General features: G+C 53.9%; 1 protein-coding gene across 1 annotated transcript in view; it reads right to left on the bottom strand.

The window, feature by feature from the left end:
* Positions 1-472: 472 nt before the first annotated feature.
* The window catches only part of LOC103174454 (lysophosphatidic acid receptor 1-A-like), a 37,207-nt gene continuing 25,422 nt past the window's right edge, over positions 473-12,257 (bottom strand). The window contains exons 2-3 of the mRNA XM_042344617.1: positions 7,451-8,204; positions 473-783 (exon numbers count right to left, since the gene is read on the bottom strand). Of these exons, the coding sequence (XP_042200551.1) occupies positions 473-783; positions 7,451-8,183 (1,044 nt within the window). The 5' untranslated portion in view covers positions 8,184-8,204. The remainder of the gene's footprint in view (positions 784-7,450; positions 8,205-12,257) is intronic.

Here is a 12,257-nt window from a genome sequence, read left to right as displayed (position 1 = left end):
GACGGGGCGGGGGGCCGGGGGGGGGCACTTCCGGATCTCCTGTGCGGAGTAGGTCCCGTGTTTCTTTTTAATGCCCTCTCCCTCCCTCCCTCCCTCCCTCTCCGTCTCTCTCTCTCTCTCTCTCCCTCCCTCCTCCTCTCTCTTTCGGTGGAATACATCTATATGTATATTTTCTTTTTTTAAAAAAAAAGAGAGTTTGTTTTTTTTGGGGGAAAAAAAAAGCCTTCAAACGGTCCGCGCGCTTCGAAATACAAAATGGCCGCCGGGGGGGGGGGCGGCCGTCCGGGCGGGAAAGAGGTCCGCGACGCAAAATGGCCGCCGGATGGGCGGATGCTCGGGCGGGAAAGTGGGCCTCAATACAAAAGGGCCGCCGGATGTTCGGGCGGGATAGCGGGCCGCAGTCACCGTTGGGAGGGGGTGGGGGGGGGTGTGGGCGGTGTCCGGTCGGCCACGGCTCAGGTGGTCCCGTCTCTCAGACGCTGGAGTGGTCCTGCTGGCTGCTGGTGTCCCTGGGGTTGCGCGACAGCATCTTCTGGACCAGGGCGTGCGACTTGACGCCGTCCGCGTAGCCCCGCTCCCTGTGGCACGGCAGGCACAGGATCTGCTTGAAGGTGCGCAGCATCTCGTTGTCGCGGTACGAGTAGACGATGGGGTTGACCAGGGAGTTGAGCTCGGCCAACAGCAGGAAGAACTTCTCCACCTTCAGCACCGAGCAGCTGGTGCAGCCCACCCCGTCCAGCAGCAGCACCACCAGCGCTGGGGTCCAGCACACCACAAAGGCACCTACAACAGGGAGAGAGAGAGAGAGAGGGGGGGGGTTCATAGCCCACCAAATGCACAGCTCCGCAGCCACCACCCCCCACATCCAACTACCACGTGCAGCCCCCCCACCCCACCCCCCCCAAAAGGCTTCTGGAAGCACAGTCAGAGCTGAACTGGCCCAAAGGGGACTTGTTTGGCAATGGATTGCCCGCCCTCGGTGACGGTCTCCAGTCCCGGTTCCTGAGCCAGGAGGGGCCGCAGGGTTCCAGGGCACTCACTGCTGATGGCAGCACAGCCCGGCCTTGGCTCATCGGGAGGACCTGGAAGGGTCTACCGGTCACTGGGGGCAGGGAATCGTCCTCCTCAGCTCTAGTTAACTCCGCAGCCAAAGGTAGGGTGGTCCTCGCTGGACAAGCAGCGGGAAAGCTCGGCCAGACTGGGCTCTCAATGGCCAACCTGTGTGGGTTTAGCTGGTTAGACTCCAGCCATTACCCCAACCCACACTTTGGGCGCCCCCCCCCCCCAAGCCTTGGCTCTTGCCAACCTGCGCCTCCCTCCCTCCCTCTCTCCCTCCCTCCTCCCTCTCCCCTCCTCCCTCCCGAGGGGCGAGCAGTCGATCGGAGGCGAAGACCGGGTGAGGGATTGAGGAGTGAGGAGGCCGGAGAGGGAGGGAGGTGCCAGAGAGGGAAGGGATTTGAACACGAGGGTGAGGATCTTGAAGACGACCCGTTTGGCGAGGACGAGGAGCCAGTGGAGCCTGGGCCAGAGCTGGTGAGACGTGGGGACGGAGTTTGGTCAGTACGCTTTGACGTACTGAAACCTATCTCCCCCTTCCCCCGAACCCCGTAACCGATCGCACTGCGCAACGACACCATGAATGAGTTGTCAGCCTCGGTGGGGGGATGGAGGAGGGACAGTATCCTCAATGCACAGCTGTTCTCTCTGTAGGATGCTCGTGCGCGCCGGTGAATGGGTGAGCAGCTGCAGGAGTTGGACCTGGGATCAGTTTACAGGCTCCGAGAGAAACCGGTTCGACAGCTTCCAGCCTTTGTTCAGGCTTGCTCGCGATTTACCATCGCTGTGTACACGCGACCAGCCGTGCGCACAGATCGGAAAGTACGAGGAACCTCCGCGCGCGTGTGTGCGCCCGCGCGCGCCCGCGAGCGTGTACGCGCGCGCGCCAGTCCATCGCTGGGACGGGAAACCTTCCCGCTCTGCTCCTGTTCGTGCCCTGGCACCTCCCCACCACCTCTCCGACCTCCTTCCCTTAACACCCCCCCCCCCCTCCTCCCCGCACCCACCCCCAATCCGCAAATGAATGGCCTCCGATTGTGGTATTTTTCTGTGGTTCTAATTAAAAAGGGGGAATTGGGAAAAAATGTCTTCCCGGAGGGCAATGGGAATGTGGAATTCTTTGTCGCAAATCACTTTTGGATAGAGGTACAGGCTGCGGTCTGTCTTGTTCGCAGACCAGCTGTCGATTGATCGACCTCCACTACATTATCGTTTCACTGAACACGTGTTCGTTTTCCAAGAATCTTTAACTGCCTTCTGTACAGTCACCGATAGACTGCCAGCAGATCGACGGGCAAATCCCATCACATCCCGAGCAAGTCACAGAGACGTTGATGAGACAACACGCACGCACACACACACACATGCACACACATGCACACGCACGTACGTCCTCCAGTCTTCCCCAGGAAAACTGCGTTCAGCAATTTCTCTGGGAATAGCAAATATTGTGCGCTGTTCAGCCCGACCAGCCTGAGCGCTGGTGTTTTTCTATACACAGGTCTAACTAATCCCGATCACTTCCCACACCCTTTTAATGTGGGATGTGTCAACCTAGCCTAGCTGGCCGGCTTCCGAAGCCTCTCTCCGGGTCAGAGGTTTGTGGGTCCGAGCTCCGGGTCAGGATTTTGAAACCCAAGTTGACCCTCCAACGTTGTCCTGGGGTATGGCTACTCTATTATTGGTGGTGCTGTCCTTCGGATGAGACGTTAAACTGAGGACTCGGGACGTCCTCCTGACGTGAAAGGCGCTATATAAAGGTAATCTTGTTGTTGTTGTTGTTGTTGAGGTCACCTCTGCCTGTTCAGGGGGATGTTTTAGCACTTACGGAAAAGACTTTCCTTACTCTTTTGTCCCCCAGATGAAATTGTCGTTCTCTTGAATGCCGTGTGCAAATGAGCTGCCGAATTTGCCTACGAAATACAGTCCCTACGCTTTACGGGAAATCCCGTGAATAATAATAAAAATCCCTCCACTTGACGCAGCTCCTTGTATCACACCGTTGAGACGTCTCAAAAGCGCTTCACAGAATATATTGTAAATTTTAGCGACGGTGTATGAGTGACCAAATTATTTTTTTTTTGGAGGGATTATTACCACCCGGAAGCAATCCGCCAATCGACTAACACCGAGGCAGGCGGAGTGAGGAAACTTGCGTACGAAGGACTTTGATACGGTTTCCTGACGTGAAAACTCTATACCAAATGCAAGAATTAGTGTAACAGTCCTCGTCTTTAAGCGTCAAACCAATTCCATTCTGAAAGAACTGATGTACTCGGCCTCAAAAGCGGTTTGGGACAGAGAATTCCACATTCCCACGGCCTACCGTGAAGACATTTTTTCCCAATTCCCCCTTTAATTACAAGCATAAAAAAATACAACATTTGGAGGGCATTCAACTCTTTTTTGATATGTGCGGAAACCCATCACTGTTGCTTAAGAGTATCCGAACCAAACTTAGAATTCCAAGTATTCCACCTACACGAGGGGATTCTAGAGAGCGAAATACAAAATAACATTGACACAGCGCCTTTCACGTGGGGAGGATGTCCCAAGCTGCTGGACAGTCAGGGATTTGGACACGAGCTGGGGGTTGGGATCAGGGAGGGTAGGGGTAGGAGGGTGACTGAAGGCTCGGTCGGAGAGGAGGGTCTTAATAATAAATAACAATAATAATCCTTGCATTTGATATAGCGCTTTTCACGTCGGGAGGACGTCCCAAAGCGCTTCACAGAACACACTGTAAAGTGAATTGACTGTATATTTGTGGGCGAACGCGGCAGCCAATTGCGCACAGCAATGTCCCACAAACAGTCGTGGATTGAAAATGACCAATTTATTATTGTTTTGGTTTTGGAGGATTATTATTAGGCTCTGTGTGGAGTAAGGAAACTTGCCCAAGGTTTCGCCCTCTGCCTGGGATTGAACCCAGGTCTCTCGCTTGCAAAGCGAGTGCTCTAACCACTGAGCTACAGGACTCCTCGTCTTGAAATGTACCTTGAAGGAGGCAAGGGAGGGAGTGGGGCAAAGGGATTGTGGGATGGAGTTCCAAAGAGTGGGGGCAGAGAGGCTGAAGGTCCAACCGCCAATGTTGGTGCGGGCTAGGCGGGGGACGTGGAGCAGGCTGGAGTCTGCTGAGTGGAGGGAGCGGACGGGTTGATATGGGATCAGCAGGTCACAAGGTAGGAAGAAGCAAGGCCATGGAGGGCTTTGAACGTGAGGACGAGGATTTTGAACTCTATCCTCTGGGGCATGGGGAGCCAGTGGAACCGGGCGAGGGTGGAGGGTGGTAGGGTCACAGGGCCTGGTGCGGGAGAGGACACAAACTGCAGAGGTGTGGAGATCTGCAGCTCGTGGGGGGAATTGTTGGGAAGGCCGACAAGCAGGGAGTTGGCGTAGTCGAGCCTAGATGTGGTAAACGTGCGAATGAGAGTTTGGGCGACCTGGGGGGTGAGGCAGTGGTGGAGCCGGGTGATGTTGCGGAGGTGGGAAAAGGTAGAGCGGGTCTTGGCATAGATGTGGGGTACAAAGGACAGTTGATGGTCAAACAAGACACCAAGGTTCCGGACTGGCTCAGTAAGGTGGAGTGTGCAACCATGGATGGTGATGCTATCAGCGCCTGAGGTGTGGAGGCGCTGATGGGAGCCAATCGGGAGAACCTCGGTATCGTTGACGTTCAACTGGAGAACGTTTGCTCTCATCCAGGACTTGATGTCTGACAGACATTCAGTCAGGACAGCAGTGGGCCCTGGAGTCGAGGGTGGAGGCAGAGAGGTAGAGTTGGGTGTCATCTGCATACGTGTGGAAGTTGATGCCATGTCTGTGGATGGTGTTACCAAGATAGATTGTTGGAATAGAATCCTCTCTCTCTCTCTCTCTCTTTCTGGAGGGAACCATCCTTCTTATCTAATTCTGGAAAGCATTCAAGGTGCAGGTTGGCCAGAGCCAAGGCTTGGGGGGCTCCTGAGTGTGCGTTGGGGTAACTGCTGGAGTCTAACCAGCTAAAACCGCGCAGCTTGCCATTGACATCGCTGTCTTGGCAAGCAATTCCCTGCACGTTCCAATTCCCTTTCACTGAATGTGTTGCTCAACTTATTTTCCAAATGTTCCAATCAACTCTGCTCCAACAGCCAACCCTGGAAAATGACTCCATCCTGACAACAACAACAACAACAACAACAAGATTTAATTTATAGAGCGCCTTTCACGTCGGGAGGACAACCCTCAGGGAGAAGATCTTTCTCCAAAGCTCTTTTAATGTTTCTTGTCCCAATCTTGAATCCACGCTCTCTCGCCCTTGAATTTCCGACAAACAGAGCTTTTTCTCGACCAATTCCGCCAAACCCTTTCATTACCTTAAACACCTGCATCACGTCATCCCTCAACCTTCTCTGCTCCAATGTGAAGAGTCCTGACTTCCCCTCATCGTTTTTTTTTTAGTGGTTAGAGCACTTGCCTCGCATGCGAGAGGACTTGGGTTCGATTCCCGGGCAGGGCGAAACATTGGCCAAGTTTCCTTACTCCACACGCCTCTGTTTACCGAGTAGTAAGTGGGAACCCGGGTATTAGTCGATTGGCGGATCGCTTTTCCGGGGTAAGTCATCCCTTCAAAAAGTAAATAAATAAATAGAAATAATTTGGTCCCTTAATCCATGACTGTTTGGGGGACACTGATGTGTGCGCAATTGGCTGCCATGTTTCGCCCACCAAACGTAGTCAATTCACCTTACAGAACATTTTGTGAAGCCCTTTGAGACGTCCAGAAGACGTGGTGAGGTGCTGTATCAAATACAAGGATTATTATTGTTATATTATTGTCGTTCTTGTGAACATATGCTGCGTCCTCTCCATACCTCAATTGCCCTTTCTATAACGTGGTATCCTACGCACAATATTTCAGCTGCGGCCTAAACAGTCAATAATTCATCAACACTTCCTTAATTTTGATTTCAACGGCTCTTTTAAAGTCTAGTTTGGATCTCCCAAATTTTGCCCGGTTCTCCGAGGCTCAGCCCTGCATGAAGGACGCTATGTTTTTGTTCTTTGGCCTTGGCCTTGCTCCTCCCTACCTCTGTGACCTCCTAACCCCCCGAGCAACCCGTCCGCGCTCTCCGCTCAGCGGGCTCCGGTCAGCTTCACGTCCCCCGCCTCGCCCGCCCCACCATTGGCGGGCGGGCTTTCCCTCCCCTCACCCTGACCATATCCCCCCTCCTCGCTCCCTCCCCTCCCTCCCCTCACCCTGACCATCTCCCCCCTTGCTCAGGTCCTGACCCAACTGTACAGCGCCTTGGGACGTCCTCCCGACGTGAAAGGCGCTCAGTAAATGGAATCTTCTTGTTGTTGTTGTTTGAGACATCTCAAAGCGCTTTGCGGAACGTACTGTAAAGCGAATTGACTATATTTTTTGTGCGCGAAAAATCACATAGTTATATTCACGTTCACCATTCGGTTTCCCTGCTACGAATTAAATGCAGTAAACCTCATAGGATATCAGTTGGGACGATACATTTACATTTATGAAAAGTATACGGAGTCCTGTAGCTCAGCGGTTAGAGCGCTCGCCTCGCAAGCGAGAGGACCCGGGCAGGGAGAAACATTGGGCAAGTTTCCTTACTCCACACACACACACACACACACACACACGCCTCGGTTTACTTAGCAATAAGTAGGAACCCAGTTGGTAGTCGATTGGCGGATTGCTTTTCCGGGGGTAATAATCCCTCCAAAAAACAAATGAATAATAATTTGGTCCCTCAATCCGCGGCTGTTTGCGGGGACGCTGCTGTGTCCAATTGGCTGCCCACAAAACAGACAGTCAATTTACTTCGCTGTATATTCTGTGAGGCTCTTTGAGATGACTCAAAGATGTGATAAGGAGTTATATCAAATGCATGGATTATTATTAAACCAAATTTGCATAGAATATAAACTCTGGAACGGGACTTGGGCAGATGTAAGACTTTGGCAATTGTAAGATTTATACGGATCAAACTTATATGGTTTCACAGTTGAATAATCTGTCGCTCCCCACCTAAGCTAATGCCCAAGAGCTGAAGAGGGATGAAAGCAAATTATAATGATAATCCTCCTCCCCGAAACTCTGGAACTCTCTCCCTCAATCTCTCCGCCTTGACCCCCTCCCTCCCCACCTTCAAATCCCCTCTAAAGACCTTCCTTTTTGATCGTGCTTACGGTCACTCCCACCCTCCCTCCCTCTCCCCCTGGCTCGGGGTCAGACTCCGCCACCATGAGGCGCTCCACCCCGTGTGAAGGGCGCTGTTGTTGTTGTTGTTGTGTATGTGTGGGGGGTGGGTGGGGGGTGGGAGGGGTGAGCTAGCAGTTGGGAGAGGATGGAGGAGGGAAGGCAAGCGTGTTGGTGGAGGGCTGCACTCACTGAGGATGATGGCCACGGTCTTGATTAGGTTCATCATGGTCTCCTTGTGCTTTGGCTGGAAGGCGGTGTGCTTGGAGATCCTCTTGGTCTTGCCGTAGACATAGATGAAGATGTGGGTGTAGATCATGAGCATGACGAAGAAGATGACCAGGTTGGAGACCGCCCAGAAGATCAGGTAGCTTTTGCTGTAGAGCGGGGCCATGATGGAGCACTGGGTCAGGTCGCAGACGCAGTTCCAGCCCATCATGGGGATCAACCCCATGATGATGGCCGTGACCCAGATGCAGACGATCAGGATGATGACCCTTTGGTTGCTCATGGTGCTGTGCAGCTGCATCTGAAAGACTGTCTGATGCCGTTCCACCGCGATGGCGAGCAGGTTGGCGACCGAAGCCGTCAGACTGGTGTCGATGAGCCCTTGTCGAATGAACCAGGTCTTGACGGTCAGCTCGCGAGTCCGAGGGCCCGTGTGGAACATCAGGTAGAGGTAAGCGATCCCGGCGAAGAGGTCGGCGGCGGCAAGGTTGCCGAGCAGGTAGTAGATGGGGTAGTGGAACCGACGGTTGACAATGATGGCGAGGATAACCAGGATGTTTGCCAGGATGACAATCACACACACACTGAGTCCCAGAGCTACCACCAGCTTGTCCTTGGTCCTCCAATGGTTGCTCAGGGTCTTCCTGCTGTTGTTATAGAAGAACGGAACGCTCTCGTTGTCGAAGCACTGTTCCATGGTGCTCCCCCCCCTCGCTTCCTGCAAGCAAACACAAGTGGCCTCGTGTCACCGCACCATCACTACTACAGCGAACGACGACAAGAAATGACACTTATACAGAGCGCCTTTCGCGTCGGGAGGACGTCCCAAAGCGCTGAACGGTCAGGTGTCGGGGCCCGAACATGGGGGAGTGGGAACTGGTGTAGGGGGGAGGGAAGGCAGAGAGGTGGGAGGGAGACCGAAGGCACGATCGAAGAGAAGGATCTTGAGACCAGCCTTGAAGGTGACAAGGGAGGAAGTGAGGCGAAGGGACTACCAGAGTGTGGGGGCAGAGAGGCTGAAAGCCCGGCTACCAACACTAGGGCGGGTCGGGCGGGAGACATGGAGCACGCCGGAGCCCGATGAACGGAGGGAGCGAGTAGGTTGGTAGGGAGTCAACAAGTCAGAGAGGTAGGAGAGGGCAAGGCCATGGATGGCCTTAAAGGTGAGGACGAGGATCTTGAACTCGATCCTCTGGGGGATGGGGAGCCAGTGGAGTCGGGCGAGGATGGGAGTGATGGGGTCACGGAGCCTGGTGCGGGAGAGGACATGAGCTGCAGAGTTTTGGATGATCTGCAGCTTGTGAAGGGAAGAGTTGGGAAGGCCGATGAGGAGGGAGTTTCCGTAATCGAGCCTTGAGGTGACGGACGCGTGGGTGAGGGTTTGGGCAGCCTGAGGGGTGAGGCAATGGCGGAGTCTGGCAATGTTGTGGAGGTGGTGGTAGGCAGTGCCGGTCATGGCGCGGACGTGGGGGAGAAAGGACAGTTCAGGGTCAAACAAGACACCCAGGTTCCTGACCGGCTTACTACATCACCCACACGCCGTCTGCTTCCATTATGATCAATTCTTTGCCAATGAGTTCTTCAGCCCGCCCTCATTTATCTCCTTCCCTACAGACTGCCCAACCTTCATACGTTCAACCGGCCCCAGGTCCTCACACTCGTCTTCAAATCCCTTCGTGCCCTGGCCCCTCCCTACCTCTCCGACCTGCTTACACACAACCCACTGCCTCCGCTTGACCGGCTCTGACTTCCAGCTTGTCGTGCCGTCCGTTCCACCGTTGGTGGCCGAGTTTCACCCACCAAGCCCCCGAAACTCTGTCACTCTCTTCCTCTATCCCTCGGCCTTGCCTCTTTCTTCCCCACCTTCACGTCGCCCCTGAAGACCTTCCTCTTCGATCATGATTACGGTCACGTTCCCCCACCCCCCCCCCACCCCAGTGTCGTGGTCGTTGTCCGTGTGTGAGGCTGGAGTCCGAATATTGTGGACAGGCAGGGGCAGGGGGGTGGGTATCAGAGTTAAACTCCATTCTATTCTTGCCCAATCTCACCCTCCCTGACCCAGGGAGTGTGGAAGCCAATTGTAGTCACTCTGCCCCCAACCTCTGGAACTCCATCCCCACAGTCACTCCGACTCGCCCCCTCCTTAACCTCCTTCAAGTCCCACCTCAAGACCCTCCTCTTCGACCATGCCATCGGCCACCCGCCACTTCCCCTCCCCTCCCTTCCCCCCCAGTGCCTTGGGACATCCTCCCGACGTGAAAGGCGCTGTACAAATGTAATCTTGTTGTTGTTGTAGTAGTCACAAGGCCTACTCCAGTCTGAGATGAGTAACTCAGCACTGCTGGTGTCTGAGATGTGGGTCAAGGTTTGCTCTGTTTTATCTCCCGCTGCAAATAACACTTCAATCCATTCCCGTTACAGCTTCGAGCAGTTTCTTAAATGAGTTCAGAGTCCGAGTCTACCGCCCAATGATCAGCACCACGAGCAAATCAAGTGACCGACAGCAATAAATCTCTCAACTCCTGCTAAAACGAAACCCAGGGAATTTCCTCCCCTGCCTGAGGCACCCTGGACAGACTTTAGCGCGCGTTCGCAACCTGTTCCAAGAGAAGCGTCTGGAGTAAAGCGAGGAAACTTGCCCAACGTTTTTCTCCTGCCCGCGAATCGAACCCAGGTCCTCTCGCTCGTGAGGCGAGCCCTCTAACCGCTAAGATACGGGATTGCAGACCGCAAAACTTGTGCGCGCTCGCGCGTGTGTGAGTTTTCGTGGGAGAAGGACATCCCAAAGCACTTCGCAGAGAACAACAACAACAAGATTACATCTGTATAGCGCCTTTCACGTCGGGGGGAACTGACTGTTGCACACAATTGGCACAGACAGTGAGATTTCCACCTCAGAACAGCATTGGTTTGTCACTGTTCACCCACAAACCTCAAGTTTGGAGGTAAGGTCCTTCAGGAGCGACGTTAAAAACGAGGTCCCATCTGCCAGTTTCAGGCGGACATTAAAGATCCCACGATGAGCTCCGAAAAGTGAAGAGCGTTACTCTCGGCATCTTTGCCAACAATTCCCCCCCCCCCCACCACCACGAATAAAACCGATCACTCACTCCGTGGATGTTTGTGGGACGTTGCTGCGCGCGAGTTGGTTGTCACTTTTCGCCCGCAAATTACACAGAGGTCACACCACATTTGAGGTACACCCTGTGAAATAGCTCCCGACAAGTCGCAATGAGACACCATATCGAACGCGAGGAGTATTTATTAAAACCCCTCGAGGTGCGTCACAGAGAAATCAATTGTATTTACGGGAAAACAGAAGCCAGTCTGTGCCGACGGGCAATATAAAGTGAATGACCGATTTATGGCGTCTCGGGGTTAAAGTCTCGTTCGAAGGATAATATCTCTGACAATACAATGACTTGTGTTTGTATAGAAGCCCCGTCACCCTGGAGCGCTTCCCCAAACACCGTACTGGAGCATTATCAGCCGAGACGGAGATCAAAGTCGCGACACGAGGCTCGAGGCCACGGGCTTCCGACGCTCAGGTGAGGTGAGAGTGAAGCGGGACCGACTGCGCCAGCCCTGGGGGTGGGAGTGTCTTGACAATCAGCCAGTGACAATACACCCACCCACCCACCCTCCCGACCCCCCCCACCCTCCCTCCCGAACCCTCTCTCCATCCCTCTCTCCCTCCTGAACCCCCCCCTCCCTCTCTCCCTCCTCCCTCCCCTCCTCTCTCCCTCCCGAACCCCCCACCCCCCACCCCCTCCCTCCCTCCCTCCTCCCCACCACCCCCCCCGCCCCGTAACATTGAAGATAGAATCTGCCACATCAGGTAGCGGCAGAAATACCATCATGGAAACAATAATAATAATAATAATAATAATCCTGGTATTTGACACAGCGCCTTACCACGTCTTCGAGACGTCTCAAAGCGCTTCACAGGATACACTGTAAAGTGAATTGCCTGCGCACGTTGTGGGCGAAACCGGGCAGCCAATTGCGCCCGGCGGTGTCCCCGCACAAACAGCCGCGGGTTGAGTGACCAATTCATTATTATTATTTTTGGGAAGGAAATTACTTTCCCCAGAAAAGCGATCAGCCAATCGAGTAACTACCAGCTTCCTACTTACTGCTGGGGAAACAGAGGCGTGCGGAGCAAGGAAACTGACCCAAGGTCACGCCCGGCCCGGGAATCAAACCCAAGTCCTCTCGCTTGCGAGGCGAGGGCTCGAACCACTGAGCCGCCGCGTGAAACTTCAACTCATTGTAACTGAAGTGCTCCGGAACTCCACCCCACATAAAGGGGCGCTGTGCAAATGCAAACCTAAGTGGTTGTAACGTCTACCTGTTCATTTGGCTGTTAAGAGATTCCATGAATAAGCGAAGGCAGTACCTCCCAATGTTGTGACGGACTGTCTCCTGGATACAATCGACCGTTCATCTCCTATTTGTGTGCAGAACTTTGCTGTGAGCTCATTGTCCGAAACAATCTGCACCCAATACAATGCAAACACAGGTCGGGAGGACATCTCAAGGCACTTGATGTTCCTGACTTGGCACCCGAGCTAGGGATGGGAGCCAAGGGTGGGTGGGGGGGGGACGTGTGTGGGGGGGTGTTGGGCAAGGGGAAAATCAAGGGTAGTGTCTATCTGTAGGCAAATCCAGCAGGTTATTAATAATAATAATAATAATAATAATCCTTGCATTTGATATAGCGCTTTTCACGTCGGGAGGACGTCCCAAAGCGCTTCACAGAACACACTGT

Source organism: Callorhinchus milii, unplaced genomic scaffold, assembly GCF_018977255.1.
Source record: "Callorhinchus milii isolate IMCB2004 unplaced genomic scaffold, IMCB_Cmil_1.0 Scaffold29, whole genome shotgun sequence".
Classification (NCBI taxonomy): Eukaryota; Metazoa; Chordata; class Chondrichthyes; order Chimaeriformes; family Callorhinchidae; genus Callorhinchus; species Callorhinchus milii.
The sequence above is the reverse complement of the archived record's forward strand: the minus strand, read 5'-3'. Positions and strand labels throughout refer to the sequence as shown.